Consider the following 27,954-nt stretch of genomic DNA (forward strand, 5'->3'; position numbering starts at 1 on the left):
CTCGGAAGGCCGGACTGCACATCTCATCCCACCAACTATGCTCCCTGCGACTCTCAAACTGTGCTGTGGCATTTCTCATCAACCTCTCCGCAGCCTGACAGGTACTCTATATTGTTCTTATCCTTTTATTACTCTGTGCAGGCCTACAATATGTATTATTTTTGTATGACTAAGCACAGTGAGTTGTATCAGATGTCTGACATTATAGCAAAGATATGTTTTACTTATTATGCAATGTACATTTTATTTACTGGATAACTGTTGTTTATTTTTTTTAAATATAAGCGTTGCTAATATATATAGTGACATCAAAGACATGCTGGTAGGTTAATTGGCTCCTGTCTAAATTGCCCCTGGTAAGTGTGCATATGAAAGGAGGACCTTAGATTTAAAGCCCCTTGAGGACAGGGACTGATGTGAATGTACAGTGTGTAAGTGCTAAGTAATTGACAGCGCTATATAAAATAAACTTCTGCTTATTCTTTCTCTGTGCTTTGAGACCTGTCATTACATGTCCAGGATAGTGTAAACATTGCTTTGTTTGGAATCAGCCTCTCTGGAGTCTGCACTGACCAACAGTCAATGTAGAGAGAAACATGTTTGCAGACTGGGACTGAAAGGCACAAGGAAGGCATCATCTTCTTATACCTCTTTTGAATCAAACTCTTATTAATGGCTAGAGCCATAAATGATGGTTTATATATTTAAGTGCACTCAAATATTCATGATGGAGCAGATATTGATCCCTTGCATAAAAACAGTCCCTGTATTAACTAAGCTAAGGCTTGCCTATCTGCCATGCCGTGTCATTTCTGACAATCACTTGTGACAATCAGAATGTACAGATAGAAAGATCTCTGCTGCCCTCCTTGTTCTTCCTCTTCCTGGTCTGCAAATGTGTCTCTTTATATTCTGGTCTTGGTCAGTGCAGACAGCGAACAGACAATGTAAACAAAACAATATTTACATTGGATGGGACCTATAATGGCAGCTCTAAAAAAATGAAAATAGAAAACAGAGAGGTGAAATGTGGTGGTTTACAAAGTTGTTTTGTGGCCAGTGGCCCATTATACATTATATGATTTCACAAGTTCACGTGCTTAATATCTATGTTAATAATTTTGTGAGTATAGAAGATATACAGTATCTGTATGGTAGAAAGATTATTATTGAGATTGTTTTATAAGGGAAAATATAATATACAAAGTGTGGTCAATGACAGCAGCCAATAGGCAATAACCTTTTAGTTTTCTGAATGTTGGCAACTTTTGAAATGGTAATTGATTTGGGTTGTCCAGGGATCCTGAACGTGACATATTATTGTTGCTTTATGTATGTCAGTATTAGATAAGACCATCAATGGTATTATTAGATAGAATTAACTAAATAGAATAAAAGAGGCTTCAGTGTGCATAGTAAACTCTGGGACAGCTTCAACCTATGACATTAAACTGTGGAAGATGCTTAAGTATCTACCATTATATCGATAGTGTGTCACACTTTATAACAAGTGTTTGTCATGCAGTGTCATAGAATGCAAAGTGTTTTGATTTCCCAATTCTAGAGAGTCATGGCAGTCCAAACTAGCAAATAGTCTATGGGTGTTGATCCCCAAAAAACACAATGGACATACTGTATGTGATATGAGTGTAAAGAGCATGGAAGAGACATAAAGTGCAAAAAACTGAAGTGTTATGTATAAACTAGCCATACATGTTACATTCTGGTTGTACAATCTCATATAGAGCCATGTTACATGAGAGATCCTGTCACTAGCAACCACTCAGCAGCAACATGGTAGCTAACAACAGTAGAATATCCAATGTTACATCAGCCTCAGATTTAAGAAATCATGTGAAGGCCTAACTAAACATTCCATTCAATTTGCATTCACACCACACGTTTTTTGGAGGCTCTTAAAGTGGATTGCAATGTTTCTGGTCAGATTTAAAGTTTTGATTTTAAGGCATTGTTAGCTTAAGTTTTCTGGGTTAGCATTAGGTCAAGGGTTATGGTTAGGTTGAGAGTTACCTTTTAGGGTCAAGTTAAAGATGTCTCAGTGTTAACTTTAACTGCATCTAAAATAAAAACAATTTATTTATTACTCTGTGCAAAACTAAACATTTTGACTATATATACAGCATCTCACATAAGTGAGTACACCCCTCACATTTTTGTAAATATTTTATTATATCATTTCATGTGACGACACTGAAGAAATGACACTTTGCTACAATGTAAAGTAATGAGTGTACAGCTTGTGTACATTTGCTATCCCCTCACAATAACTCAACACACAGCCATTAATGTCTAAACCGCTGGCAACAAAAGTGAGTACACCCCTAAGTGAAAATGTCCAAATTGTCGATATTTTGTGTGGCCACCATTATTTTCCAGGACTACCTTAACCCTCTTGAGCATGGAGTTCACCAGAGCTTCACAGGATGCCACTGGAGTCCTCTTCCACTCCCCCATGACAACATCACGGAGCTGGTGGATGTTAGAGACCTTGCGCTCCTCCACCTTCTGTTTGGGGATGCCCCACAGATGCTCAATAGGGTTTAGGTCTGGAGGCATGCTTGGCCAGTCCATCACCTTTACCCTCAGCTTCTTTAGCAAGGCAGTGGTCTTCTTGGAGGTGTGTTTGGGGTCGTTATCATGTTTTAATACTGCCCTGCGTCCCAGTCTCTGAAGGGAGGTAATCATGCTCTGCTTCAGTATGTCACAGTACATGTTGGCATTCATGGTTCCCTCAATGAACTGTAGCTCCCCAGTGCCGGCAGCACTCATGCAGCCCAATACTATGACACTCCCACCACCATGCTTGACTGTAGGCAAGACACACTTGTCTTTGTACTCCCCACCTGGTTGCCACCACACACGCTTGACACAATCTGAACCAAATAAGTTTATCTTGGTTTCATCAGACCACAGGACATGGTTCCAGTAATCCATGACCTTAGTCTGCTTGTCTTCAGCAAACTGTTTGCGGGCTTTCTTGTGCATCATCTTTAGAAGAGGCTTCCATCTGGGATGACAGCCATGCAGCCCAATTTGATGCAGTGTGCGCCGTATGGTCTAAGCACTGACAGGCTGACCCCCCACCCCTTCAACCTCTGCAGCAATGCTGGCAGCACTCATAAATCTATTTACCAAAGACTACCTCTGGATATGATGCTGAGAACGTGCACTCAACTTCTTTGGTCGACCATGGCAAGGCCTGTTCTGAGTGGAACCTGTCCTGTTAAACCACTATATGGTCTTGGCCACCGTGCTGCAGCTCAGTTTCAGGGTCTTGGCAATCTTCTTATAGCCTAGGCCATCTTTATGTAGAGCAACAATTCTTTTTTTCAGATCCTCAGAGAGTTATTTGCCATGAGGTGCCATGTTGAACTTCGAGTGACCAGTAGTATGAGAGAGTGAAAGCGATAACACCAAGTTTAAAACACCTGCTCCCAATTCACACCTGGGACCTTGTAACAATAACGAGTCACATGACACCGGGGAGGGAAATTGGCTAATTGGGCCAAATTTTGACATTTTCACTTAGGGTGTACTCACTTTTGTTGCCAGCGGTTTAGACATTAATGGCTGTGTGTTGAGTTATTTTGATCGGACAGTAAATGTACACTGATATACAAGATAACTTTTCAGAGGTCCGATATTGTTCTATGTACAATCCTTGTTTTATTGATTGCATGTAATAATCTACTTTTTTGAGGTTGTGGATTTGGGGTTCTTGGGGGTTTCATGAGCTGTAAGCCATAATCATCACAATTATGACAAATCACAGCTTGAACTATCTTGCTTTGCATGTAATGAGTCTATCTCATATATTAGTTTCACCTTTTAAGTTGCATTAGTGAAATAAATGAACTTTGCACGATATTCTAATTATTCGAGTTTCACCTGTATATACACACATATATACAGTGGCCGAACTACCGCCGGTGAAGCCGGAGCCTGAGGCTGTGGAGGGGCCCAGTGGGGTCCGGTCCTGGGCACCCCCACAGCCTCAGTGGGGTCCGGTCCTGCAATATGTGTGTCACACGCCCCGCCCCTTGCAGTGCACACATCAACAACCCCTGGCTGCTGCGATCCTCTGGCTGGGTGAGTACGAGCGGCGCGCGCGGGTCGTGGGAGGGTTGTGTACTGCTATTTCATGTACTTAGACAAGTGGATTATAATGGGGAATATTACACTGTAATGCTCCCTATTATAATCTATTTGTCTGATTAAATTATTACAAACAGGGCCTCTGTTCTATCAAAGTTTGAGACTACGTTAGAATGTGTGACCGGTGATCGTGGTCACACATTTTAACGTAATCTCGTCCAGTTTTTCGGTGGTGAAATAGGTGAAGCATTCCATCGCTTTCCCAGCTGTTCCAGGGCAGATCATCATCGCAAATCGCATGTGCAGGAGAACGGATCTGCCCTGAACCAGCCGATCGGTCCTGAAATGTCACTTCACTCCGACTGTGATCTCACATTCCATCGCACTCACAAATTTGACTTTGTGAGTGCGGTGGAATGTGAGATCGCAGTCGGAGAGAAGTGACATTTCAGGACCAATCGGCTGGTCCAGGGCAGATCGGTTCTTCTCTCCGACTGCGATCTCACATTCCACCGCACTCACAAAGTTGACTTTTTGAGTGCGGTGGAATGTGAGTTCGCAGTCAGAGAGAAGTGACATTTTAGGACTGATCGGCTGTTCCAGGGCAGATCGGTTCTCCTGCACATGCGATTTGCGATGCCGATCTGCCCTGGAACAGCTGAGAAAGCGCTGGAATGCATCACTATTCCACCGCCGAAAAACTGGGCGGGATTATGTTAAAACGTGTGACCACGTCACTGGTCACACATTCTAATGTAGTCACAAACTTTGATAGAACACCACCATCAGGGGGGTATGGCCGGTACCCATGTGAGGGGTCTGAGCAGCCTGGGGGGCCTCTTACATGGGTATCAATGGTACCGGGGTGGCATGGCAGAGGTGACAGGGGAAGGGGTGGAGGAGGCCAGGCCCAAGCAGCAGCAGGTAAGAAGAGTTCGGAGGAGGTACAGGGAAAGGGACCGCGACAACCAGACCAGCCCACCTGGGACCCTGCAGAGCCCACCATAGAGAGTCTCAGGGGGGCTATGCAGGATCTATGGTGTGCTCTGCAGGGTCTCAGGTAAGTCCAGCATGCTACTGCAACATTAGAGACCGCTGGGGGGCAGTGTGATCCGCTCCCGTGCCCCCCCTCCATTTTGGGAGGGGGGCCCAAGATAAAATTTTGCACCAGGGCCCTTTGGTTATTAGGTCTGCCACTGCATATATACACATATACATATACACAGTATATATATATTTTTGAAGATTTTAATTAAAATGTTAGGGGAAAATTAAAAGCCCCCACTCCAGGGAGCGGAAAAAATTAACTTGCAGTGGTGCCCTCCCACACTGAAAGGTTTAAATGCTCATTAGGCCTAGGGTTGGAGGAATAAGGCATACTACTTACTTTATTCCTCACACCGGGAGGTTTTCACTACGCTGTAGTGAACGATTCTGCAAAGCATCTTCTTTTTGGTGCTCTGGATGGCCATTGCATTCCCATGTCATCACTTTTAATGCAGGAGCAGCAGTCTGGCATTGTAAGTGAAGATACCAAGACCTTGCCCACAATCTGCAGTGTCAGAGGGAAGAGGTGAGCATGGATGGCTGGGAAAGCAAGGAATAGGGTAAGTATTACACCTCATTCCTCTTTCCCTAGACTTTAACCTTTCCAGTGCGGGGAGGGCGGGGCACTATATTAGGAGCCCACTGTAAGGGTATTTGTTTAGAAAATCCAGGAGTTCACTTTTACAGCTTAATTGTAAGGGCTGATAGAAAACCCTTTTTTAAACTAGTTTTGGTGCCTGTAAGCCTATTTCATGCTAAAAACCAATGTACCACAAAAACACACTAAATAAGCCGGAAAAAAATATGACATAATATAGGTATGATTAGTGTCGTAATGCTGTTTGTTTACTTGTCTTTAGATCTTCAGCGACCTGCTATTGGCGCATTTGGAAAAGAAATGTCAAAAATCATCTTGAACAAAACCAACAACTGTTTACCTCACTCCTTGCAGAAACTTCTATTTATGAAACTAGGTAATTAGTTATCAAATCATTCCCTGAATGCACATTGGTGTATGTATTATGTGAAGCAGTGGTTATCAACTTAAAAGATGGAAGGGGCCTTAAAAGAGATCTATGGTTCTCTTTAGAGTCATGGGAGGACATAAACTAGCATCCTCCCGTGACCCAAAGCTCAGAATATCACGAGCTACATTACTGTCGAGATCCACCCAGCTGCGTGAGTGACAGCGGGCTCTAGACAGCGGTATCTAGAGGCAGAGCCAGCTGTACCCACCACCCCCCCTCCCGTTCCGCCAGTCAGCGCTGGAGGATCGGAGCAGAGAGGGGGGAATCCCTGCAGGCACTCTCTGTAGGGAGATGATCGATAAGTGAGCGAGCGGCGGTATGTGTTCGTTCACTTCCCGATGTATTGAGGAACAAATTCATGAGTTGCCTCAAAATAAGCACCCTGATTGCCACCTCTCCCCCTGTATTAACCATAAAACAACAAAGAGAGCGGGGTTTATAGAGGTGTGAATACAATGCATAGGTAAAAATATAACAAAATGTATTGGACATACAATAAATTATACATAATAAAATTTAAAATTGATGTAAAAATCCCCCAAATATATTTATTGATCAAACAATCATCCAGGATATATCAAAATCAACTAGAAATATCTTGTGTTACACATCCATTGTTACGAGCATAATCATTGCTAATGTAAAACTGTCAACTTTCTGGAGGACTGACACATCCGGTTCCAGCGCGTTTCACACTCAGCTTCTTCAGGGGACCATAAGATATTGATCTAATAATGATAATTAAATCCAATTACTTTAATGAAACATCGCCAACTACAGGTGAAACTCCAAAAATTAGAATATCGTGCAAAAGTTCATTTATTTCACTAATGCAACTTAAAAGGTGAAGCTAATACATGAGATAGACTCATTACATGCAAAGCAAGATAGTTCAAGCCGTGATGTGTCATCATTGTGATGATTACAGCTCATGAAAACCCAGATCCACAATCTCAGAAATTTTTTGGCAGTGTGGGCAGGTGCCAAGTCCTGCTGGAAAATGAAGTCAGCATCCCCATAGAGCTCGTCTGCGGAAGAAAGCATGAAGTGCTCCAAAATCTCCTGGTAGACGGCTAAGTTGCATTAGTGAAATAAATTAACTTTTGCACGATATTCTAATTTTCCGAGTTTCACCTGTACATAAATTTTCAGATAAATCATAAAATGCAATTAACCCAGCATACATGAGACCCCCTTGAAAGAGCGGGCACCCAGTACTTACCAGAACAATAATGCCTGGAATGAGATAGGGGCTTATGGATCGGGAGGCAGCAGGGGGCCAAGCAAAGCCACCCCACAAACTCCCATCCAGAACCACGTCGGGAACACCGGGACTCCAAAGGGGGGGAGCAGCGGAGGACAGCAAAGATGACCCAGTTCACCTTTTCTAGGGCCAGTCCTATAGGTACCGTAATGAATGGGGAGTGGCCACAATAGATAAATATCCTTTTCAAGTGCCTGTTTGATAAAAATAAGGCATTCCTATAAATATAATATAAGCAGCCAATTCAGGAGGTAGTATTAAACATACCTTTTTCGGGGTTGGTTTCACATTCACCAATAGAAACAGTGATAAAATACAATTTTCCTTTTTCTACCATCCACATAACCTATTCCTCTCACCTCACCTAGTTTAAAACTTATAACACGTGTCAAAAAATCAAATCCAAGATCACAATGTGCCAATATGATACAGTAGTGTGTGCGTGAGAGAACTGGAACATGCCTACATGCATATACACAGGTACACACATACGCATGTGCATAGCCGCACACGCACACACACATATACTGTATCTAAAAGATGTCACCCCATGTAGTGATAGTCAAGCCCATATATCGGACTGCACACGTGTATTCCCATAGTGTTTAGATAGAAACTGTGAACATCTATAGCAATTAAACATAAATATTAATATATTTGTATGTATTTGTGAAGACAAAGTGAAACTTCTTTTTAATAGCTTTAATCCGTGATACATAGTTTCCTATAACCAGGTGCATGGTCAGTCCTCCCATGCAATGGGTGGTTGTAATTGTGGATCAAAGGTAGTCCGTGAATCACACCCAGCCCTCCCCCTCCCCCAATCAAACCCCCTATCTAGACTCACCTCTATATATACTAATACACTCTACACAATAAATCCCTACACCCCTCCCTTAGTGTCCCTTACATGTCCCCAAATACCGTGAAAATATGGGCCTTGTATGGAATGTCACCCAATGTCACCCAAGGGGTCCCACAATCCAAGGAGCGCTCAGCCACAGGGAAAATAACCACAATTAACCAGGTGAACAATTACATAGTGTTTATAACATTATTATTAATGATTCAATTTACATTTTTTTTGATATTCTATAATAGTAAAAAATTATCTTCTTACATTAATTATTCAGAGCACAGCATTCATCAAAAATATGTCCTATCATTCTAGTGTGTCCGGTATTTTTTAATTAGTTTAAAGGAATACCCCTTCATAAAAAAGGCATAAAACTGAGCACCTCATTAAGTCCCGGAGGGACGGTGGACTTTAACCTGAAAATCCACAGTGCCTCTGTCTGCAAAAATATCTCCCCCTCTTCCATCTTCATAGATATGATCCCTGTATGACGGCTTATCGGTGTTGTTAATTTGCCATTTTGAATCAGACACACTGCCACAGATCAGCTGCGGAGCTGATCTGTGTCTTTCTGTTTGCACTGTGGCAGCAGGCATATGGGGATGTCTGTATTCAATTGTATTAAGGAAGTTCTTCCTCTAGGGGGGAAGTGCTGAGAGGGCTGGAGGCTTGGAGGTAACAAGCCCAGCTGAAGCTAGCTGGCTTGTTAGGGCCTCTACAAGGAGTCCCAGCCTCCTAAGTGAGGAGCCCCACCCTAGAACCAGACTGTGGACTGGGGAGCAGACAGCCTGTGTGGAAATCCACCTGTGTGGCAATCTGCCTGTGTGGCAAACGAGCAGCCTGTGTGGCAATATGCATGTGTGGCAAGAGGCCAAAGGACAAGCCGGTGTGGCTAGTGTTTGAAAACAGCCTGTGTGGCCAGATGTTTTTTTTGTTAAAGGACTTTCCTGAAATCAATTTTTGAGTTAATAAAAGTGGGCAAAGAAGCCCTGAAAGTGAAAAGCGAGTGGCGGTGTCCTTAAGGGTCTACCGTTTGGAGCGAATCCTCACAGCATATATTTTTTTAGTTTTTGCTGTTGTGGGTCAGCTGGCACCTGTGATTCCACAAGCTTGTGCTCTGCTCTTGCTGCACTGACTTAGCAGCTTTGGGTGTCGGCCGCTTCACCTGATGGCTAATTTACCTTCCTTCCTGCTACTTCCTGTCCATTCTCCCATGTGTCTCCCTATTTAAATCCCACCAGTTTCTGGAGCAACACTTGTTCCTGAGCCCCTTCTGTGCAATTATAACCTGACTTCTTGTGGACTGATCTATTGTGTACCGACTCGGCTAGTTCTCCTGATTACATTTGTCTGCTGCCCGTCCAGACCTTGGCTCGTTATCCGGCTCTCCTTTTGCTCCATCCATCCGTGCCTGCACTGTGGGCTCACATCACTAGTATCATGACATACACATGGTCATAGATTCTTTTCCAGACCAGTCTAAACATTTTTCCTACATAGTAGGCCCCATACTTACAACTCATCAAGTATATAACGTTATTCGTTTGACAATTCACTGTATGTTTAAGTATCCAATGTTGACCATTGCCCTCCTCAAACCACTTACAGTAATTGCAATGCCCACATCTATGAAAACCCAAGTCCTCGCAATTGGAACAAAGTGGGTGGTGTATAGAATCTATGAGTTATTCTATCACGTATCGATTTTGCTTTTCTAAACACCAGTTCGGGAGTATTTTTTATGTATTTCCGTATTGTACTATCATTCGTCAAAAGATGCCTCAAGTATTTAGTAGGGCTGTTACTGATTACAATTTTCGTGTTCGATTAATCAAAATTCTTTTTAATCGATTAATCGATTAATTTCGATTAATTATAACGCACATACAGATCCAACTAAATTGGCCTATACACATACAGCACAGCAATGAAGTAATAAAATGAACTAGGATCACACTAATCCAGCACGTTATTATTCTCACGTGCCCCACTCAATATGGCCGCCGCTTGAGTGTGTAACGTGCTGGATTAGTGTGATCCTGGTTCATTTTATTACTTCGTTGCTGTGCTGTATGTGTATAGGCCAATGCCTTGGCTGGCGCTCGTGCAGAAAGTTTCAAAAAATGTTTCATCGATCAAAAAAATTTTAATCGATCAAAAAGATTAACGATTAATCGAGAAATTAATCGTTAATTTGCACAGCCCTAGTATTTAGTGATCATTTTTACTGTTTGTTTCTGTGATGTTGCCTTATCCTCCTTGCTTTTGCACTAGTTGCATGCAGAATGGAGTTCCCTGCTGTTTCCTTTCGGTAGAGCTTAGTAAGGAGGTAATTGTTATCCTGTAATACGATTGTTACGTCTAAAAACGTGATTTCCTTCTGACTATAATTAGTTGTAAATTTCAAGTTAATGTCATTACTGGCCAAAGAGTCAACAAATTCCTCAAGCCCCGATTTAGTACCTGTCCATACAAAGAAGACATCATCAATATAGCGTCGCCAGATCAGAATGTTATCTAGCCAATCCTGTAAAGAGTCATTTGAAAATAGATCTCTCTCCCACCCTCCCAGGTACAGGTTGGTATATGATAGTGCACAACAAGTGCCCATTGCTACCCCCTGCACCTTGAGGTAGTGGGTGCCCTTAAAAACAAAGATATTACGAGTCAGAACAAATCGTAGTAGGATGATGACAAAGTCATTGTACTCCCACTGTGCCCTAGGCCGTTCGTATAGGAAGCCCTTGATCATTTCAATTCCTTTTGTGTGTGGAATGCTGTCATATAAAGATTCTATGTCAAATGCTACCAACTAACACTGATGTGGTACCATCAGATCCTCCACCAATTTCAACAATTCCACCGTATCCTTCAAATACGAGGGAAGGGACATAACATGTGATCTCAAATATCCATCCATCAAGATTCTCGCCTGCTCTGATAAACATCCGATACCTGACACGATAGGGCGCCCAGGAGGGTTAATTAGACTCTTGTGAACTTTAGGTAGGGCATAAAAACACGGGAGTTTAGGATGTTTGACCTCTTTCATATAGGTCAAACATTTCATATACGCTTGATGGATTATAGCCAAAAATTCAACATTAAAGATATCAATATCCTGTTTCGTAATTGGCTTATACCATTCCCTACTGCTTAAGATTTTCTCGCACATAAATTCATATTGTCTACAATCCATCATTATGATGTTACCACCCTTATCAGAGGGTTTGATAACAATATTGTTATTATTCTCCAATCTGGCTATTGCGAGACTTTATTCTTTCGTTAAATTTTGCTCATCCCCTTTGGGACTCAAGTTATCCTCTAAGTCTCTACTCGCTTGCTGCAAAAAAGCCCAGATATTAGGGTTAGCACAAAGGTAAGGAAACTTCTGAGATTTTCTCTTATATGTCTTTGGTTTATCCTCTAAATCATCTATTCCACTGGCTCCATTAGATCCCGCAAAGCTCAAAAGTCTCTAATTGTGTATCCTCGCCATCTTTCTAGATCTTCTCTAATTGATTCATGTGGATGCTGTTTGTCATGGATACACTTAAACATCAAATTCCTAGCAAACAGATTGAAATCCTTGATAGTTTCAAAAATATCCATACTTTCTGTTGGACAAAAGCTAAATCCAAGTCTCAAAACCTCAATCTCTATGTCAGAGGGTTCATAGCTCGATAGATTTATCACTTTCAGAAATTTTTCATTCCTGTCGGTAACAGGAATGAGTCCAGGTTCCCTATTTTCCTCTGATCTACTTTTTGCCATTTCTCTAAAAAAAAAAGGGGACTGCCCTGGGGATTCGGGGGACATGGAAGCATTTGTGGGCCCTGTGTCTCTCCTCCCTTCCCCTCCTGTCTTGATGAGTTTTCCTGGATCATGGATTAAGAGTGCACCTGGTTAAAGGAAACTATGTATCACGGATTAAAGCTATATAAAAGAAGGTTCACTTTGTCTTCACAAATACATACAAATATATTAATATTTATGTTTAATTGCTATAGATGTTCACAGTTTCTATATAAACACTATGGGAATATACGCCTGCAGTGCGATATACGGACTTGACTATCACTACATCTTTTAGATATATGTGTGTGTGCGTGTGTGGCTATGCACATGTGTATGTGTGTACCTGGGTATATGCATGTAGGCATGTTCTTGTTCTCTCACGCACACACTACTGTATCATATTGGCACATTGTGATCATGGATTTGATTTTTTGACACGTATTGTAAGTTTTAAACTAGGTGAGAGGAATAGGTTATATGGATGGTATAAAAAGGAAAATTGTATTTTATCACTGTTTCTATTGGTGAATGTGAAACCAACCCTGATAAAGGTATGTTTAAAGGGTTTCTAAACCCTCCGTTGTTTTTGCATATGTCTACTGCTAGCAAGCAGTACATATATGCAAAAAGTTTTTTTTTTAAAACTCTTTAACAGCGGTTTAAACTTACCCCGTCTTTGCCACGCGCTCCCGTCCAAGAATCCGAAACTTCTTGGGCGGCCACAAAGCCTCTCGGGGCGGGTGGGCGCATGTGCAGTTTGGATTTTCGGCCGGGAGACGAGGAGAGACGCAAGGTAATTCAGCAAGGACAGAGGAGTCAGCGCTGGATCGGAGACCCGCAGCAGCGATGGAGAGAAGGCTGAAAAGGACAGGAAAGAGGACGGATTAAGAGACATAATTTAAGGTAAGTGCTGACATTAACATTGGGGGGAGGGGAAAAAAAATGATCCTTTAATGTCACTTTAATACTACCTCCTGGATTGGCTGCTTATATTATATTTATAGGAATGCCTTATTTTTATCAAACAGGCACTTGAAAAGGATATTTATCCTCTTTGCTGTCCTCCGCTGCTCCCCCCCTTTGGAGTCCCGGTGTTCCCGACGTGGTTCTGGATGGGAGTTTGTGGGGTGGCTTTGCTTGGCCCCCTGCTGCCTCCCGATCCATAAGCCCCTATCTCATTCCAGGCATTATTGTTCTGGTAAGTACTGGGTGCCCGCTCTTTCAAGGGGGTCTCATGTATGCTGGGTTAATTGCATTTTATGATTTAATCTGAAAATGTATGTAGTTGGCAAGGTTTCATTAAAGTAATTGGATTTAATTATCATTATTAGATCAATCTCTTATGGTCCCCTGAAGAAGTTGAGTGTGAAATGCGTCGGGCCCGGATGTGTCAGTCCTTCAGAAAGTTGACAGTTTGACATTAGCAATGATTATGCTCGTAACAATGGATGTGTAACACAAGATATTTCTGGTTGATTTTGATATATCCTGGATGATTGTTTGATCAAAATATATTGGGGGATTTTTACATCAATTTTGAATTTTATTATGTATAATTTATTGTATGTGCAATAAATTTTGTTATATTTTTAGCTATGCATTGGATTCACACCTCTATAAACCCCGCGCTCTTTGTTGTTCCCAATCTTATGAGCCGACGTGTGACAGTTTCATTGTCACACGCTGGCTCGACCTATGAGGATGAGTGATTTTCACTCACCTCATACTTCTCCTTTAACTGTGGTCACTGACAGCTTCAAAGGACAACACATAATATTTAATATAAGGCAGAAGACTACCGGAGACTTCAGACATACTGCAGGAGATGATCAGTGACTGCAGACATGCAACAGGTGTGGTTGGAGAATGAAGGCACATTACAGGAGATAGTCAGAGACTAGGGAAATGCCATATGGGATGACTATAGATCACTGTCATTATAGCCCCTTTACAAATGAATGCATCCCCTTCTGACCTCTGTGGTGTGCAAAGGACTCAGAGCAAGTACCAGCTGAGCCACACGGGTTGTTGGTTGGGCACCAGGGAAATAAAGGGTGCCCCTATGTTTCTGGAGGGTAGTGATGTAATTCCTGTAACATTTTCACGAGAGTAATGTTGTCATCACCCATATCTCATTTAGATTCTTTATATTTATCATTTTTAAAAACTGACAGGCAAAAGTTTTATATTTACTTTCATTAGTTTTCATTGCCCCTGTTTTCATCCCACAACATGAAACACAATTTATTAAGACTTTATTTATAAGAAAACTCCAAGCAAGAGGCACCAATAAATAATCTTCTAACCTTAAAGTAACCGCGTGCTTTGTTTCTTCAGGTACACCTCAATGCTGTTCTCCATAGCTGTATACCAGGAGTGGAACTACCGGCGGTGGGGCCGGTGCGGCCGCCCCGGGGCCCAGGGCGGTTTGGCGGGCCCACTGAGATCCGATCCTGGGGATTGTAGGCATAGGGAGACTGAGGGAGCCCTTAAAAACGGCCACTGCAGCGGTGATCACTTCTATGCGAGTGTGATTGCCGCTCTCGATCATTGAAGCAGGCACATGGTAGTGACAGCTGAACAGATTCTGCTCTTCCTCGGCCGCTGCAGCCACTGCACTGTGCCTCACACCCTGACCTCTGTACTCTGTGTCACACCCCTGACCTCTGGACTGTGCATCACACCCCTGACCTCTGCACTGAGCATCACACCCTGACCTCTGCACTGTGCGTCACACTCTGACCTCTGTACTCTGCATTACACTGATGATCTCTGTACTCTGGGTCACACTGCCAAGCTCTGTACTCTGCATCACACCCCTGACCTCTGTACTGTGTGTCACACCCTGACCTCTGCACTGGGCATTACCATGCTGACCTGTGTATTATGTGTCACACCGCTGAGCTCTGTACTCTGCGTCACACCATGACCTCTGTACTCTGTATCACAACGCCGAACTCTGTACTCTGCATCACACCCCTGACCTTTGCACTGTGTGTCACACCCTGACCTCGGTACTGTGCGTCACACCCTGACCTCTGCACTGGGCTTTACACTTCTGACCTCTGTACTCTGTGTCACACCGTTGAGCTCTGTACTCTGCGTCACACCACTGAGCTCTGTACTCTGCGTCACACCATGACCTCTGTACTCTGTGTCACACCGCTGAGCTCTGTACTGTGTCACACCCTGACCTCTGCACTGGGCGTCACACCCTGACCTCTGTACTATGCGTCACACCGCTGACCTCTGTACTCTGTGTCACACCGCTGAGCTCTGTGCTCTGTGTCACACCTCTGACCTCTGTACTGTGCATCTCACCCTGACCTCTGTACTGTGCGTTACACCTTGACCTCTGCACTGGGCATTACACCGCTGATCTCTGTACTCTGTGCCACACTGCTGAGCTATGTACTCTGTATCACACCCTGACTACTGTACTCTGTGTCACACCGCTGAGCTCTGTACTCTGCCTCACACCCTGATCTCTGTACTCTGAATCACACCGCTGAGCTCTGTACTCTGTGTCACACCCCTGACCTCTGCACTGTGTGTCACACCCTGACCGTTGCACTGTGTTTCACCGCTGACCTCTGTACTCTGTGTCACACCGCTGAGATTTCTACTCTGCGTCACACCGCTGAGTTCTGTACTCTGCGTCACACCGCTGAGTTCTGAACTCTGCGTCACACCCTGATCTCTGTACTGTGCATTATACCGCTGACCTCTGCACTCTGCGTTACATCGTTGACCTCTCTACTCTGCGTTATACCTCTGTACTGTTCGTCACAACTGACCTCTGCAGCTCGGAAATAAAAATGTTCAAATTGATTCAGCTGCATTAGGTCTTGTGCAGCAGCCTTCTGTGGAACTACCGAGCACCTGCTTACAGTGCTTTTGCCGTCTGCATATCTCCCCCTCTGTACCCCTCCTGAGGCCCTCTGCATCCCCTCATGAGACCATCTGTACCCCTCCTGAGGCCCTCCGCACCCATCCTGATGCCCTCTGCACAAGACATCAGGCCGGCATTCCAGGGCAGAGAGGTAGAGCAGAGTATGTACCAAATTTATATACTATTATTCTGCATTGCCTTATAATGTATTGCTGGGATTTGTAGTCCTCGATAGATGATGACAGTCTGCATTAGAGTGTAAGCTCCTCTGTACAGAGATTGATGTGACTGGCTCAGTGTTCTCTGTACAGTACTGCGGTATATGTCAGAGCTATATATATGCCAGTGAGATCCAGTTCTGGCACTCTCCCTTGGGAGCGGGAAGTGGGGGGGCAAGAAAAAATATTGCACCAGGGCCCTTTGTTCCTTAGGTCCGCCACTGCAGTATACACATACTTTCCTTTCACTCTCTCGTGTCTCTGTTTAGCCATTGGGAGAGAAAGGAAAATCCTGTACAGGTGAAACTCGAATAATTAGAATATCGTGCAAAGTTCATTTATTTCACTAATGCAACTTAAAAGGTGAAACTAATATATGAGATAGACTCATTACATGCAAAGCAAGATAGTTCAAGCCGTGATTTGTCATAATTGTGATGATTATGGCTTACAGCTCATGAAAACCCCAAGAACCCCAAATCCACAACCTCAAAAAAGTAGATTGTTACATGCAATCAATAAAACAAGGATTGTACATAGAACAATATCGGGCCTCTGAAAAGTACAAGCATGCATATGTACTCAGTACTTGGTTTGGGCCCCTTTTGCAGCACTTACTGCAATTACTTTTGCACGATATTCTAATTATTTGAGTTTCACCTGTATATGCAACAAGTCTACTTAGAGCTATGGACTACCCATGTGACAACACTGATGGGCCCAGTGATGTCACATGGAGTGAGGTAAGTATATGCTTTGGGGGTGGGGGATTAAAGCAAACCTATCACTTTACCTTGAATGGGTAAAACACAGGTTTGCTTTAAGGACAGAGCTACATGGAATGTTTCAGCATCTTAATCACAGTACTGTAATAATATAAGAATAGTTATAATACGAATACTTATCAATCACTAAAAAATACTTGTATAAGCGCCCAGCAGCATTTAGCAGCGATCAGTTGCACATAACTGGAAATAGCGTGATCATGCAAAAATATTTTCTACTGCTTGCTCTTATTCTCCTATAGTTTACTATAGAGACCTATCTGTTCCATCTGAGGCTCCAGTGGCTTCCCATCAGCACACTAAGCACAGGGAGTCGCTCACTCGCCACTGCCAGCATTCAGAGAATGTCTTGTATTTATTTAATTGAATAGATTGTGCTGTCTGAGTGGACGAAGTAGAGAGGAGGGGTGGATCATGTCACCTCATCCAATCAGAGAATACATTGTATTCACTGAAAAAATACAATGCGATGAATGGTGGCGTGCCGAGCGAGTGCCTCCCTGTGACCTGTGCAAAGAAGAAGCTGATGGAGGTGCACCAAGAAGATCAAGCCTATCACTGTATGCAACACAGACTACTACAGTGATTTTCAGCATCCCCAGCTCCCCTCTGGATATCAGATATGGATACTTACATTGAGCCAAGCTGGACCAACATAGGTTTCCATAAAACATCATTCCTGGCATTCCACTTTAAGGAATTGAGAATCTTCACACAATAACCTGTATAAATATTCATTTCAATTGTTCAGGGATGTAAAATTATGATTTATTTCATCTGCACATGAATGAGTATTCAAAGTGTACACAGCTACAGTAATGGATTCTCAATGCCTTTAATAAATCAGCCCTTTATGGTATCAAGAGACGACACATCTGTGATGCAGCTAGCACTCTTGTTCGGCATCTGAAAGTAGAAAAATTTAGTAGATTGTAAGAGCAGCCTGTGTACAATTATATTATGGTGACAACTTTCAGTAGCTGCTGCTTTTGATTTCCATCACACTGAATTCAAGAGCTTGAAAATCCTGGAGCAGGACCAGTTGGCCAAGCAGAAAATGAAATTACTCTTTAGAGCTCTGATTTTTCTTTAGCTAATATTACAGCTGAAGGAAGAATTGGCTGAACCTTTCAGTAACAATAATTCATGTTTATGCATATGATATTAAAGGTAATTTACACGCACATTAACCACTCCTAGATTTTGGCTGCACAAATGTTGTTTTTTAAGCAGTAAGGACTTGAGGTTTGCAATGGAGAACAGTGGACTGCCCATGGTCAAGTTCACAGACATTACACATCCCTAAAATGTATACAATGTTTTGGTTTTACATTAGAAAATTGCTACTAAATTGCTGTCATTGGCAGAGATTATGCCATAAATAGTTTAACTGCACATAATGATATTGAATGTCAGATTACTGCATAGACTGGGAGGATAAACCACCAAATTCATGAAGCATTTGCATACCACATGAAAAATTATTTTTTACTACAGTGTATATATGAGTTTACATAATAACAAGGGTATATGGAGTGGATCACACCGATACAAATAATCCTAATTCAAATGTCAGCAGCTCATATTGGTCGTTCACTTGGCGATTTTGGAGCTTTCCATCAGTTTTCAGCCACAGCAATCTTACTCATATGTGGACATTTGGCTCCTAGTTTTGAGAGGCCAAATGGTGAAAGTTGCAGTGAAAATTGATCTAAAGCACCACAATGACAGTTAAAAGGCCTTTTTTAGACAACTTACATTGTGACTTAAACCTGGCTGGTGATTGAATCTGTAGGTCATCTGTTGCCTGGGATAAAAACAGATGGAAAGTCACCAAATTGCAAACATATATATGCAAACAATTGTCAAATATATATTGTCAGCATTGGACAGGTTAACTGTGATTGGTAACTATGGGCTACAGTATTAATGGATGTACTGTAGTGAGATTTCTTAAAAAAAAAAAGATGACTCAACACTAGGGATGCACCGATACCACTTGTTTAAGACGGAGTAAGAGTACCGATACTTTTGATCAAGTACTCGCAGATACCAATTACCGATACTTTTTTTTAAAGGGACAGCTTACATTTTTTCTAAAGCAATACAAACTAATGCTTTAAGGTCACTTTCTTAATATTATGATTCATGAGATGATGAGGGAGCATGGCGCTGGCTTCCCGGCCAATCAGAATGCCGGGCGCTGCGTCATTACACGGCGCCCGGCTTCCGGATTTGCTAGCTTCCTGACCAATCGGGAAGCCGGGCAGCGTGTAATGATGCGCTGCCCGGCTTCCTGATACAGGAAGTACTTGTGCTAGGTATCGGAGCATTTGGGCGAGTACGAGTACTCACCAAAATACTCTGTATCGGCACCGATACCGATACTAGTATCGGTATCAGTGCATCCCTACTCAACACATTTCTAGTTATCACTGTGGCCAGTCAGTCAGAAGTCTGATCAGGTTACGAACATGTTCGAAAACCAGCCGAGCATCGTACGATGTTCGGCGGGTGTGTAGCATGTTCGTACGATAAAAGTTGAACGGGCAGGTGTGCACAAGCGCACACTGCCCATTCGGCATTGCGGTCATCGGAAGCCCGCCCCTCAGGGGGGCGCGGCTTGCGATCATCGCAAGTACGATCTGCCTGTCCAAGATAGGCAGATCGTACGTTTTTTTAAGTACCTTACAAGCATCGCAAGGCAAAAGTCTTGCGATGGTTGAAGGGTGTGTGCCCAGTATTAGAATGCAATTCCAGGAAATAAGCGAAACCATTTGGTGATACTTTTTCTCTTATCCACTGCAGCAAGATTCCACAGAACACCTCACATGTGTATCATGCGACTTCCTCACAATGATTTTCACATCACCAGTCATGTTGAACCTGATAGGCAGTTGTAAAAAAACTTCTTAGTACTGGCACTGATACAGCAGGCACCCTGTATGTGAGAGACAACAAGGAGCTTGCAGTAGATGTGTTTGTGAATACATGTTCTACATTACACACAGGCAAGCAAAAGGGAATCCTCTTGACCTCCTTGATTGGATTTGAAAAAAGGGACTAAGGTGGACTGGTTTGCGGTAAGCGTGCCTGGATAAAAACTAGAAATGAGCAGGATGTGTCCTGTATGCATATTAAAGCCAACAGTCAATTGACTGAACTCTTGTGTATTTAACAGACCTGTAAAACTCCAACTAACAATCTACAGTGAGGAAAATAAATATTTGATCCCCTGCAGATTTTGTACGTTTGGTAAGTGTAGTTCTGGGCTGTTTTCTCACTTTTTCATGATCATCCTTACCCCATGAGGCCAAATCTTGCATGGAGCTCCAGACCAAGGGCGTTTGATGGTTATTTTGTATGCCTTCCATTTGCGAATAATCACTTCACTCCAACAGTTGTTTCCTTTTCACCAAACATCTTGCTGATAGTCATGTAGCCCATCCCAGCCTTGTGCAGGTCTACAATCTACAGTCCCTAACGTCCTTTGACAGCTCTTTGGTCTTGCCCATGGTGGTGAGGTTTGAATGGAAGAAATAGTTTCTGTGGAAAGGTGTCTTTTATATACATAACAAGTTGTCGTTAGGAGCACCTTCTTAAATTGACAGGACTAATCTGTGTACCACATAGCCAGTCGGCGGGAGCCAGAATTATTATTGGTTGGTAGGGGATAAAATACTTATATTACTCACTGAACTGCAACTCAATTTATAACATTTGTATCGTGTTTTGTTCTGGATTTTTGGTTGATATTCTGTCTCTATCATTTAAAATACACCTATGATAAAAATTATAGACCTTTCATTTCTTTGTAAGTGGACAAACTTACAAAATCTCCAGAGGATCAAATAAATATTTTCCACATTGTACATCTTAAGATGATTTATTCTTAGTGTGATGTTAATCATAAGTGACATTTAAACATGATACATTACTGGTCACTGCTTTCTATATTTTAATATGTAAGTTAACTGTAAACATATTTAAGATGTAATATTAGATGGATGAAACTTGTTTGTCTTTACATAGGAAATAATGCCAATCCCGACCTTGAAAAGACTGCCATGCTATCCAGCAGAGATAAGTTCTATTTAAATCAAATTGAGGAAACACTTCACAAAGCAATGTCAATGCTGCAACAGGAAGGCTGGCAGGCTGAACAGGTAAATGCACCAGTAATCTAACACGTGATGATCGGGTGTCCTATCTATACACCTTCCTGGGTGGTACTGTGGCTTTCCTGGTGTTCTAAACCCATTGATCCAGGATTAATGCAGCCTTCCAGTCATAGAAATGATGGGCAGAGTCAGTGTAGGATATACTGTTTGGCCCCCGCAACTTTTCAAACCGATTTTAACTCAAAAGAAAGCTGTCTTTAGAAAAACATGGAGGTTGAAGTTGCTGACCTGTTCTGAAATTGCTAATCATGTGGCTATCATGCTGACTCTCTTACTTTAATCATTAAAAAATACATGTAGACATGCTCTAGATAAATTAATGAAGGCACCTAGATAAATTAATGCTTGTTTATTTTTATAGCTACTAGCTGGTATATCGCATTATTGTTATGTATGTTGAAGGCCAAGTAATCAGAGCCGACTCAAAAACAGCTAATACTGTGACAATTCATTTATACAGAAAAATGGAGATTGGATTCTCAGTAAAGCATTCCCAAAGATAGGAAAAGTATTTCGTGTAGAAGCTGTAATTGATTCACCACCTGAACACATCTACACTCAGCTATTTGAAGAACTTGAACACATGGACCAGTGGAACCCAAACATCAGCAAAGTACAGGTAATAATGTTCATCATATTCCTGATCTGTCAATACCACCAAATTCTGCGCTATGCCTCAGTTTATTATTTGTACTTACCATAACCATGCCTAGCATAGAATAATATCTATTCGGTATGAATTTGTCCGGCCATAAATGGAAGAATCTGGTTCAGACCTTAAGGGAGTCTTTTGCTTTTAACATCTTCATGTCAGACAAGGGGCTTATTAATATGGGTGTCGAAGGACATACATATACAGCACATAAACTAGGAACAGTTTGACTCCAAACATGCATAGCATAAAGACACACTAAGTTTAGGATTTAAATCTTAAAAATGCATTCAAGTACCTTAGCTATTAAGCAAAATGCACCTTATTTGTGTTTATCACTCGGCTGTAGATCCTAAAATCATCTCTGAATTGGTCCCGACACCGTCCTTCCTTCTGGAGGGTGGCTACTTTTGTTCCCCGTCTCTGTGTGTTTTGTAAAGTAGACACGGCTCCAAGCTCGCTACCCTTGATCTCAATACAAATTAGTAAACTAAACCTGAGATTGTAGTCCATTAAAGGCTTGAGTTTAGAGCGGTGACTACTTTACAACACACACACAGGGACCATGGAGAACAAAAGTAGCCACCCTCCAGAAGGAAGGACAATGTCAGCACCAATTCAGAATTGACTTGAGGATCTACAGCTGAGTGATACACAAATAAGCTACATTTTTGTTAAAAGTTAAGGTACTTGAATGTATTTTTAAGATTTAAATCCTGAGTTTAGTGTCTCTAAAAAGTCCAAGTAAAACATACGTTAAAATCAGATAAGGTGCACCAAAACAAAAGTTGTGCAAAGTCTTACAGTTTGTTTTCTTTAGAAAGCAGCCAAAACCTAAGTAGAAAAGCCTGTTTCCTGCCAGTATACTGCAAAGAAGGACCCTTGCTCTCTGTGTTGGTGCATTGGTCTCTCTGCAGAGCTCGGACACATCTCCTGCTGAATCAGAGCTGGAGCTCACCAATCAGCAAATCTCATTCTCCCCGCTGATTGTCGAGCTCTAAGTCTGACTTAGCAGGTGTGCAGGGAGACCACTGCTTCGACATCGAGAGCAAGGGTCCTTCTCTAGGGCATTCTGACAGGAGATGAAGCTGTGCCTGCTTTCTAAAGAAAACACACTAAAAGACTTGGCACACATTTTGTTTGATGTACCTGGAAGCTGATGTAAACTGAAAGTTTAATTCTGCTTTACAATTACAAACCTTAACTGGGCATTATTTACATGACTAAAATGTAACTAAGAACTCTACACATATTCAACAATGTAGCTACGAGTAATAGATGGTTAAAGGGTGACATCATTTTACTGTCCTTTGTCTTGCCATTGTCAATCACCTTGCTGTGTCTAGTAGTATGTGGAAGGCTCCTGACTATGGTCATGGCAGGACATAGATTCTAGGCAGAAGCAGGATTCATATGACAATTTTACAAGGTGTTGATTTGCTAATTGACTTGCCATTCAAAACTATTTGCTCATAATTATTTCACATGTAAAGAAGATGAGTAGGGAAGATAGCAAAAGATACCCTCAGTAATATAAAATCATCATGGTCAATATGTGCAAGCTAACATCAATGAAATATCTTATTTGCAGATCCTTCAAAGAATTGGAAAGAACACACTACTCACAAGAGAAGTGACAGCACAGATCCCGGTACATATGGTCAGCCAGAGAGACTTTGTCAGTGTGCAGCATTGCTGCAGGTCAGGATCCTCTTTATACCTCATTGGAACTGCAGCTCATTCACACTTAATGCCGCCACAAAAAGGAATAATTAGGTATGTATGTTTCAGAGGCCAGATATTGTAATAAGGTTTAGAGGGTAAAGCTCAATGTGAGAAAAAAACTTTGTTTTTGGTACAGTAGTGAATGCTTAGAACCTCTGCAGGGTTTGTATAAGTGGTCTGTTTAGTACAGTGGGGATATTTACACTCACTTTTTGTTGGGGAGATATCCCCTCACTTTAGATCACTTCAGTGGGAGTAGCGCAAACATTCCCCAGCACACTCGCAAAACAAAAAAGACAATTCAAATTGTAGGATTTTAGGCTAAAAATATTGGATTTTGTTGCATAACTGGCAAATACTGTACATGTAAAATCACACGGCCATGTCAAGGACCCTCTGCCAAGTGTGCTCCCTACCTCTCTGTGCTCTAAACCAGGGGTAGGCAACCTCGGCACTCCAGCTGTGGTGATACTACAAATCCCATGAGGCATTGCAAAACTCTGAGAGCCACAAGCGTGACTCCCATAGGCAGAGGCATGATGGCATTTGTAGCTTCACCACAGCTGGAGTGCTGAGGTTGCCTAACCCTGCTGTATCTGAACTTCCAACTTGGGAAATAATTTTTCAGTAAAGGGGAAGAATTACAACCTCTGTAAGGTCAATATTACAGTCTGTGTGTTTCTGTCCCAGTGACAACTGCTTCCTTAATGTCTTGTCCTGCTTTAGATAAACGTAAAAGTTTTCTGGATACAATCTCTTCTATTACACAAAGCAATACAAGTCTGATAGAGGTTTTAACCCTTTCCATACAACATATAGCTAAAACAATTGGACTGTAATTACACTTTAAACCTTACCATACTAGCCAAGCAAATAAAAAATTAGCAGCCTTATTTTTTAAAATATTGCTATAAGACAAATACTGTAAGGTATGTATGCTATACTGTTAGCCTCTTTGTTTGTTCTGCAGGGCAGAAGCTGAACTCACCTGTATTATTTTACGGCCCCTTGAAGGTGACAGGAGGAAAACACACTTCACTTGGCTTCTAAGTTTAGATCTCAAGGTAAGAGTGTAAATGTGTTCATTCATTAACTCTGCACTTCATATTGATATTTCTGAAGCTGGACAAAATCAACTGATAGTGGACAAATTTGCCGAAAATTGGACCTCTAACCTATTTTTTTTTTATTGAAAGATACTTACATAGACTTATATATATATATATATATATATATGGCTTTTCTGAGCATGCATGTTTTTTTTACACTGCAGGGAGAAAGGTGGAATAGGTACCTCTCATTATAGCAATTTTTAATTTTCCCAATTATGAGAAGGGATATTTGTAAAACACAAACCTACTAACAGTGTCTGTTAGCTGAATGCTAAAACTTCTGCAGAATACACTTCAGAATCTCCCTCAGAATAAGTTACCAATTCCAAAAGCTTAAGCCCTCATTCACACAGGAATCGGCCCGCACATGCAGCTCTGTGCTGCGTGCAGGGCCGTACCGAGCAGCTCCCATGAAGGACAGGTGCTGCGTGTGATTAGTATGCAGCCTCCATCCTTCTCTATGGGACAATGCGGCCGCACGCCCCCCTGCGCTCACCCGACCTGCACATCTGTGGATCCTGTCTGCGTCCAAGACAGGAAACACACACCCCTACGGACCTGCACTTGAGGTGACCATATGGCTACATAGTCCCATAGAGAAGGACGGAGGCTGCATACTAATCACATGCAGGACATCTGTCCTTCCTGGGAGCTGCTCAGTACGCCCCTGCATGCTGCACGGAGCTGAACGTGCGAGCCGATTACAGTGTGAATGAGGGCTTAAACTGCCACCAAACAATACAATTTTCAGGTAAGTCAGTGGTTTAAAGAAGAAGCAGCATAGAAGCAGCATATTTGCAGTACTGTTTATTCATCAGCATATGTGAATGGGGATTGATACATATTTTATATAACTACAACAGCACACTGAAGCTGCCTTGAAGTCAGAAAGTGACGTTAGGTTGGCCTGCCCTTCATGTTGTTTTCTGTCTGGAAAACCATTGCTGCCAGATATTTACCTGCATTGAATCGCTCTCCGTCTGGATATAATTGGTAGACATGTGCACTGCCAAAAAATTAGTTTAGTTTCGTTTTGTTTTAAATTTGGATTTGTGTTATTTTCGTTTTTCGGGATTCGGGTGGGAAAGTCAATTCGGATTCGGAATTCGGATTCGGACGAAATTCGGTAGGGTAGTTCGAACGTTCGTTTCGTTTTCTGTTCTTATTCGTTTCTTATTCGTTTCATATTTGTTTCGTTCGTTCGTTTGCAGCAAAGTGACATTTGAGGGGGAAAAATATTTTTCTCCTTCTTTAATGTCACTTTGCTCCAACGAACGAAACAAATAAGAAACGAATAAGAACCGAAAACGAAACGAACGTTCGAACTACCGCTACCGAATTTCGGAAATGGAAATTCGGATTCGTTTGCATTCGTTATGTCTGTAGTTCGGAATTCAGATACATCCGTCTGTAGTTCGGAATTCAGATACATATGTCCGAATTTCCGAAAATTCATCCGAATTTCGATTCGGAACGAAACGAATCGCACATGTCTAATGATTGGATAACCCTGTAGCTAGCGGACTGGAACTAAGAGAGCATTACATGGCTTCTCAGGATGAGACATCTATTCACGCCTCTGCATCTTACATGTTTGGTTCTTTATTAGTGACGTTCAAAAAGGCCAAGGGAGAATCACTGACCTATTAGGCCTAGAGAAAAAGTGCTCCAATGCTAGTTAAACATTTGGCAGCAATTTTGGAGTGTATGTGGACACAAAAAATGAAATAACGTTAAAACTGTTTTAAAAGCTGCATACATACCTGCTAATTCTGCTAGTCCCTTTCCTTGTTCCATAGCTTCATGTTGCTTTCTGTCATTTCTATCCATGGGCTCAGACCTGTGGTAATATGGACACACATTTACAGTTCATCTTTTAAAAGGAACAGCAGAATGATGTGCACATGCAAGCAAGCCTAGTGTTCCATAGTTTTCTGGTGACCATGATAGGCCAACATGCCCATAGTCCTGCTTTTTCTACATTGAGTAACAGAGACTTCCACAAGGAAACTGTAGATGTGCATAGTTGCCTTCACCATAATTATCTCCACCCTTTGCCCTCACTGGTCATGGATAATCTAAACAATAGCATTGTTCTGTCCCTGCTACACATACCCTGTGGCCTGTATATAGCTCGAAATACAGCTAAACCCTCCTATTCTGCAAAAAGCCAGACTGAGTGAAATCTTGATGTTTTGTTAACATAACAGGGTGGGTGAAACTGGTAAAAAAAACATAGAAACATGCAATCAATATGTAAAACAGGTTTATATACAGTAATGTCAACTTACAAATACAGAGAAAAACAAGTCCATCAATACCAGTGATGCTGCCCTAGGGGAATGTGGGCACTTTCCTCCAGATATGTGCTCAGGATGGCAGTGGATTCTCTTCTCCTCTGTTCTAAAATGGAAGCTGAATTCTCAGAATGCTCTTGTTTCCTTCTCTTTGAGCAGAAGGGTGCTGGGAGTTTTACCATAGAAAAACAGTCTATACTATTGTAAATAGAGATGTTTTTCTTCAGCACCATCTTGTGGCAGATTTTGATATGGCATGTAGGTTAGCCTATAATTCCTTAATGCCAAAGGCAGAACAGCAGTCATATGACAGAGATTAGTTTATAATAAAATTATTGCGGATGCTTCTACAATGAATACTTTAGTACACTGAGTGAAACTGCAATTTTGGGATCGCATACCCTTTAAGTTGCCTTCAGGTTTTAAATCTGCTGTTATAACCACATAAGTTTGCTAAACATATACTAATAGTACATAGTTACATAAAAGAAAAACATAACATATGCTCATACCACTTGTGGATATAAGTCCTTAGCACTGCTGAATAGTGTTTTTTCTTGAGTATTCTCTCTAACATCTTTGCATACTTGTGTATATAGCTAACATTACAGGTTGCATTTCATTTGTTATAGTATTGCCATGGTACATAATTACTCAAAATACTGTCTAAATCAGCTACTTAAGCTTTGTTTTTTAAATTTCCAACAGGGCTGGATACCTCAATCAGTTACAGAGCGGGTCTTGTCCCAGTCCCAGGCTGATTTTATCTCACATTTGAGGAGACACCTGTCTTCAGTAGAGAAGATCTGAGTTGCACCCTATTTTATTATATGTATAATGTTAATGTGAAAAAAAGGAATTATGAAGGTTAGCTAATATAGGTGTAATGCATATCACAATGTAGCTAGCTTCAGACCTAGTTTTATTGTTGGGAAATATTGCAGATTTGCAATCAAGGGAAAATAATATACACTTAAATA

General features: G+C 41.8%; 1 protein-coding gene across 1 annotated transcript; it reads left to right on the forward strand.

Annotated features, from left to right (window-relative positions):
- Positions 1–27,924, forward strand: LOC108803170 (steroidogenic acute regulatory protein, mitochondrial-like). Its single transcript, XM_018575012.1, has 7 exons — positions 1–101; positions 6,024–6,137; positions 21,040–21,173; positions 21,649–21,807; positions 23,432–23,616; positions 24,536–24,629; positions 27,683–27,924. Exons 1-7 carry the CDS (start codon positions 38–40, stop codon positions 27,782–27,784), a joined length of 852 nt encoding a protein of 283 aa, XP_018430514.1. The 5' UTR covers positions 1–37; the 3' UTR covers positions 27,785–27,924.
- Positions 27,925–27,954: the final 30 nt, after the last annotated feature.

The sequence above is a fragment of the Nanorana parkeri genome, unplaced genomic scaffold (assembly GCF_000935625.1).
Source record: "Nanorana parkeri isolate BGI_ZX_2015 unplaced genomic scaffold, ASM93562v1 scaffold51, whole genome shotgun sequence".
NCBI lineage: Eukaryota > Metazoa > Chordata > Amphibia > Anura > Dicroglossidae > Nanorana > Nanorana parkeri.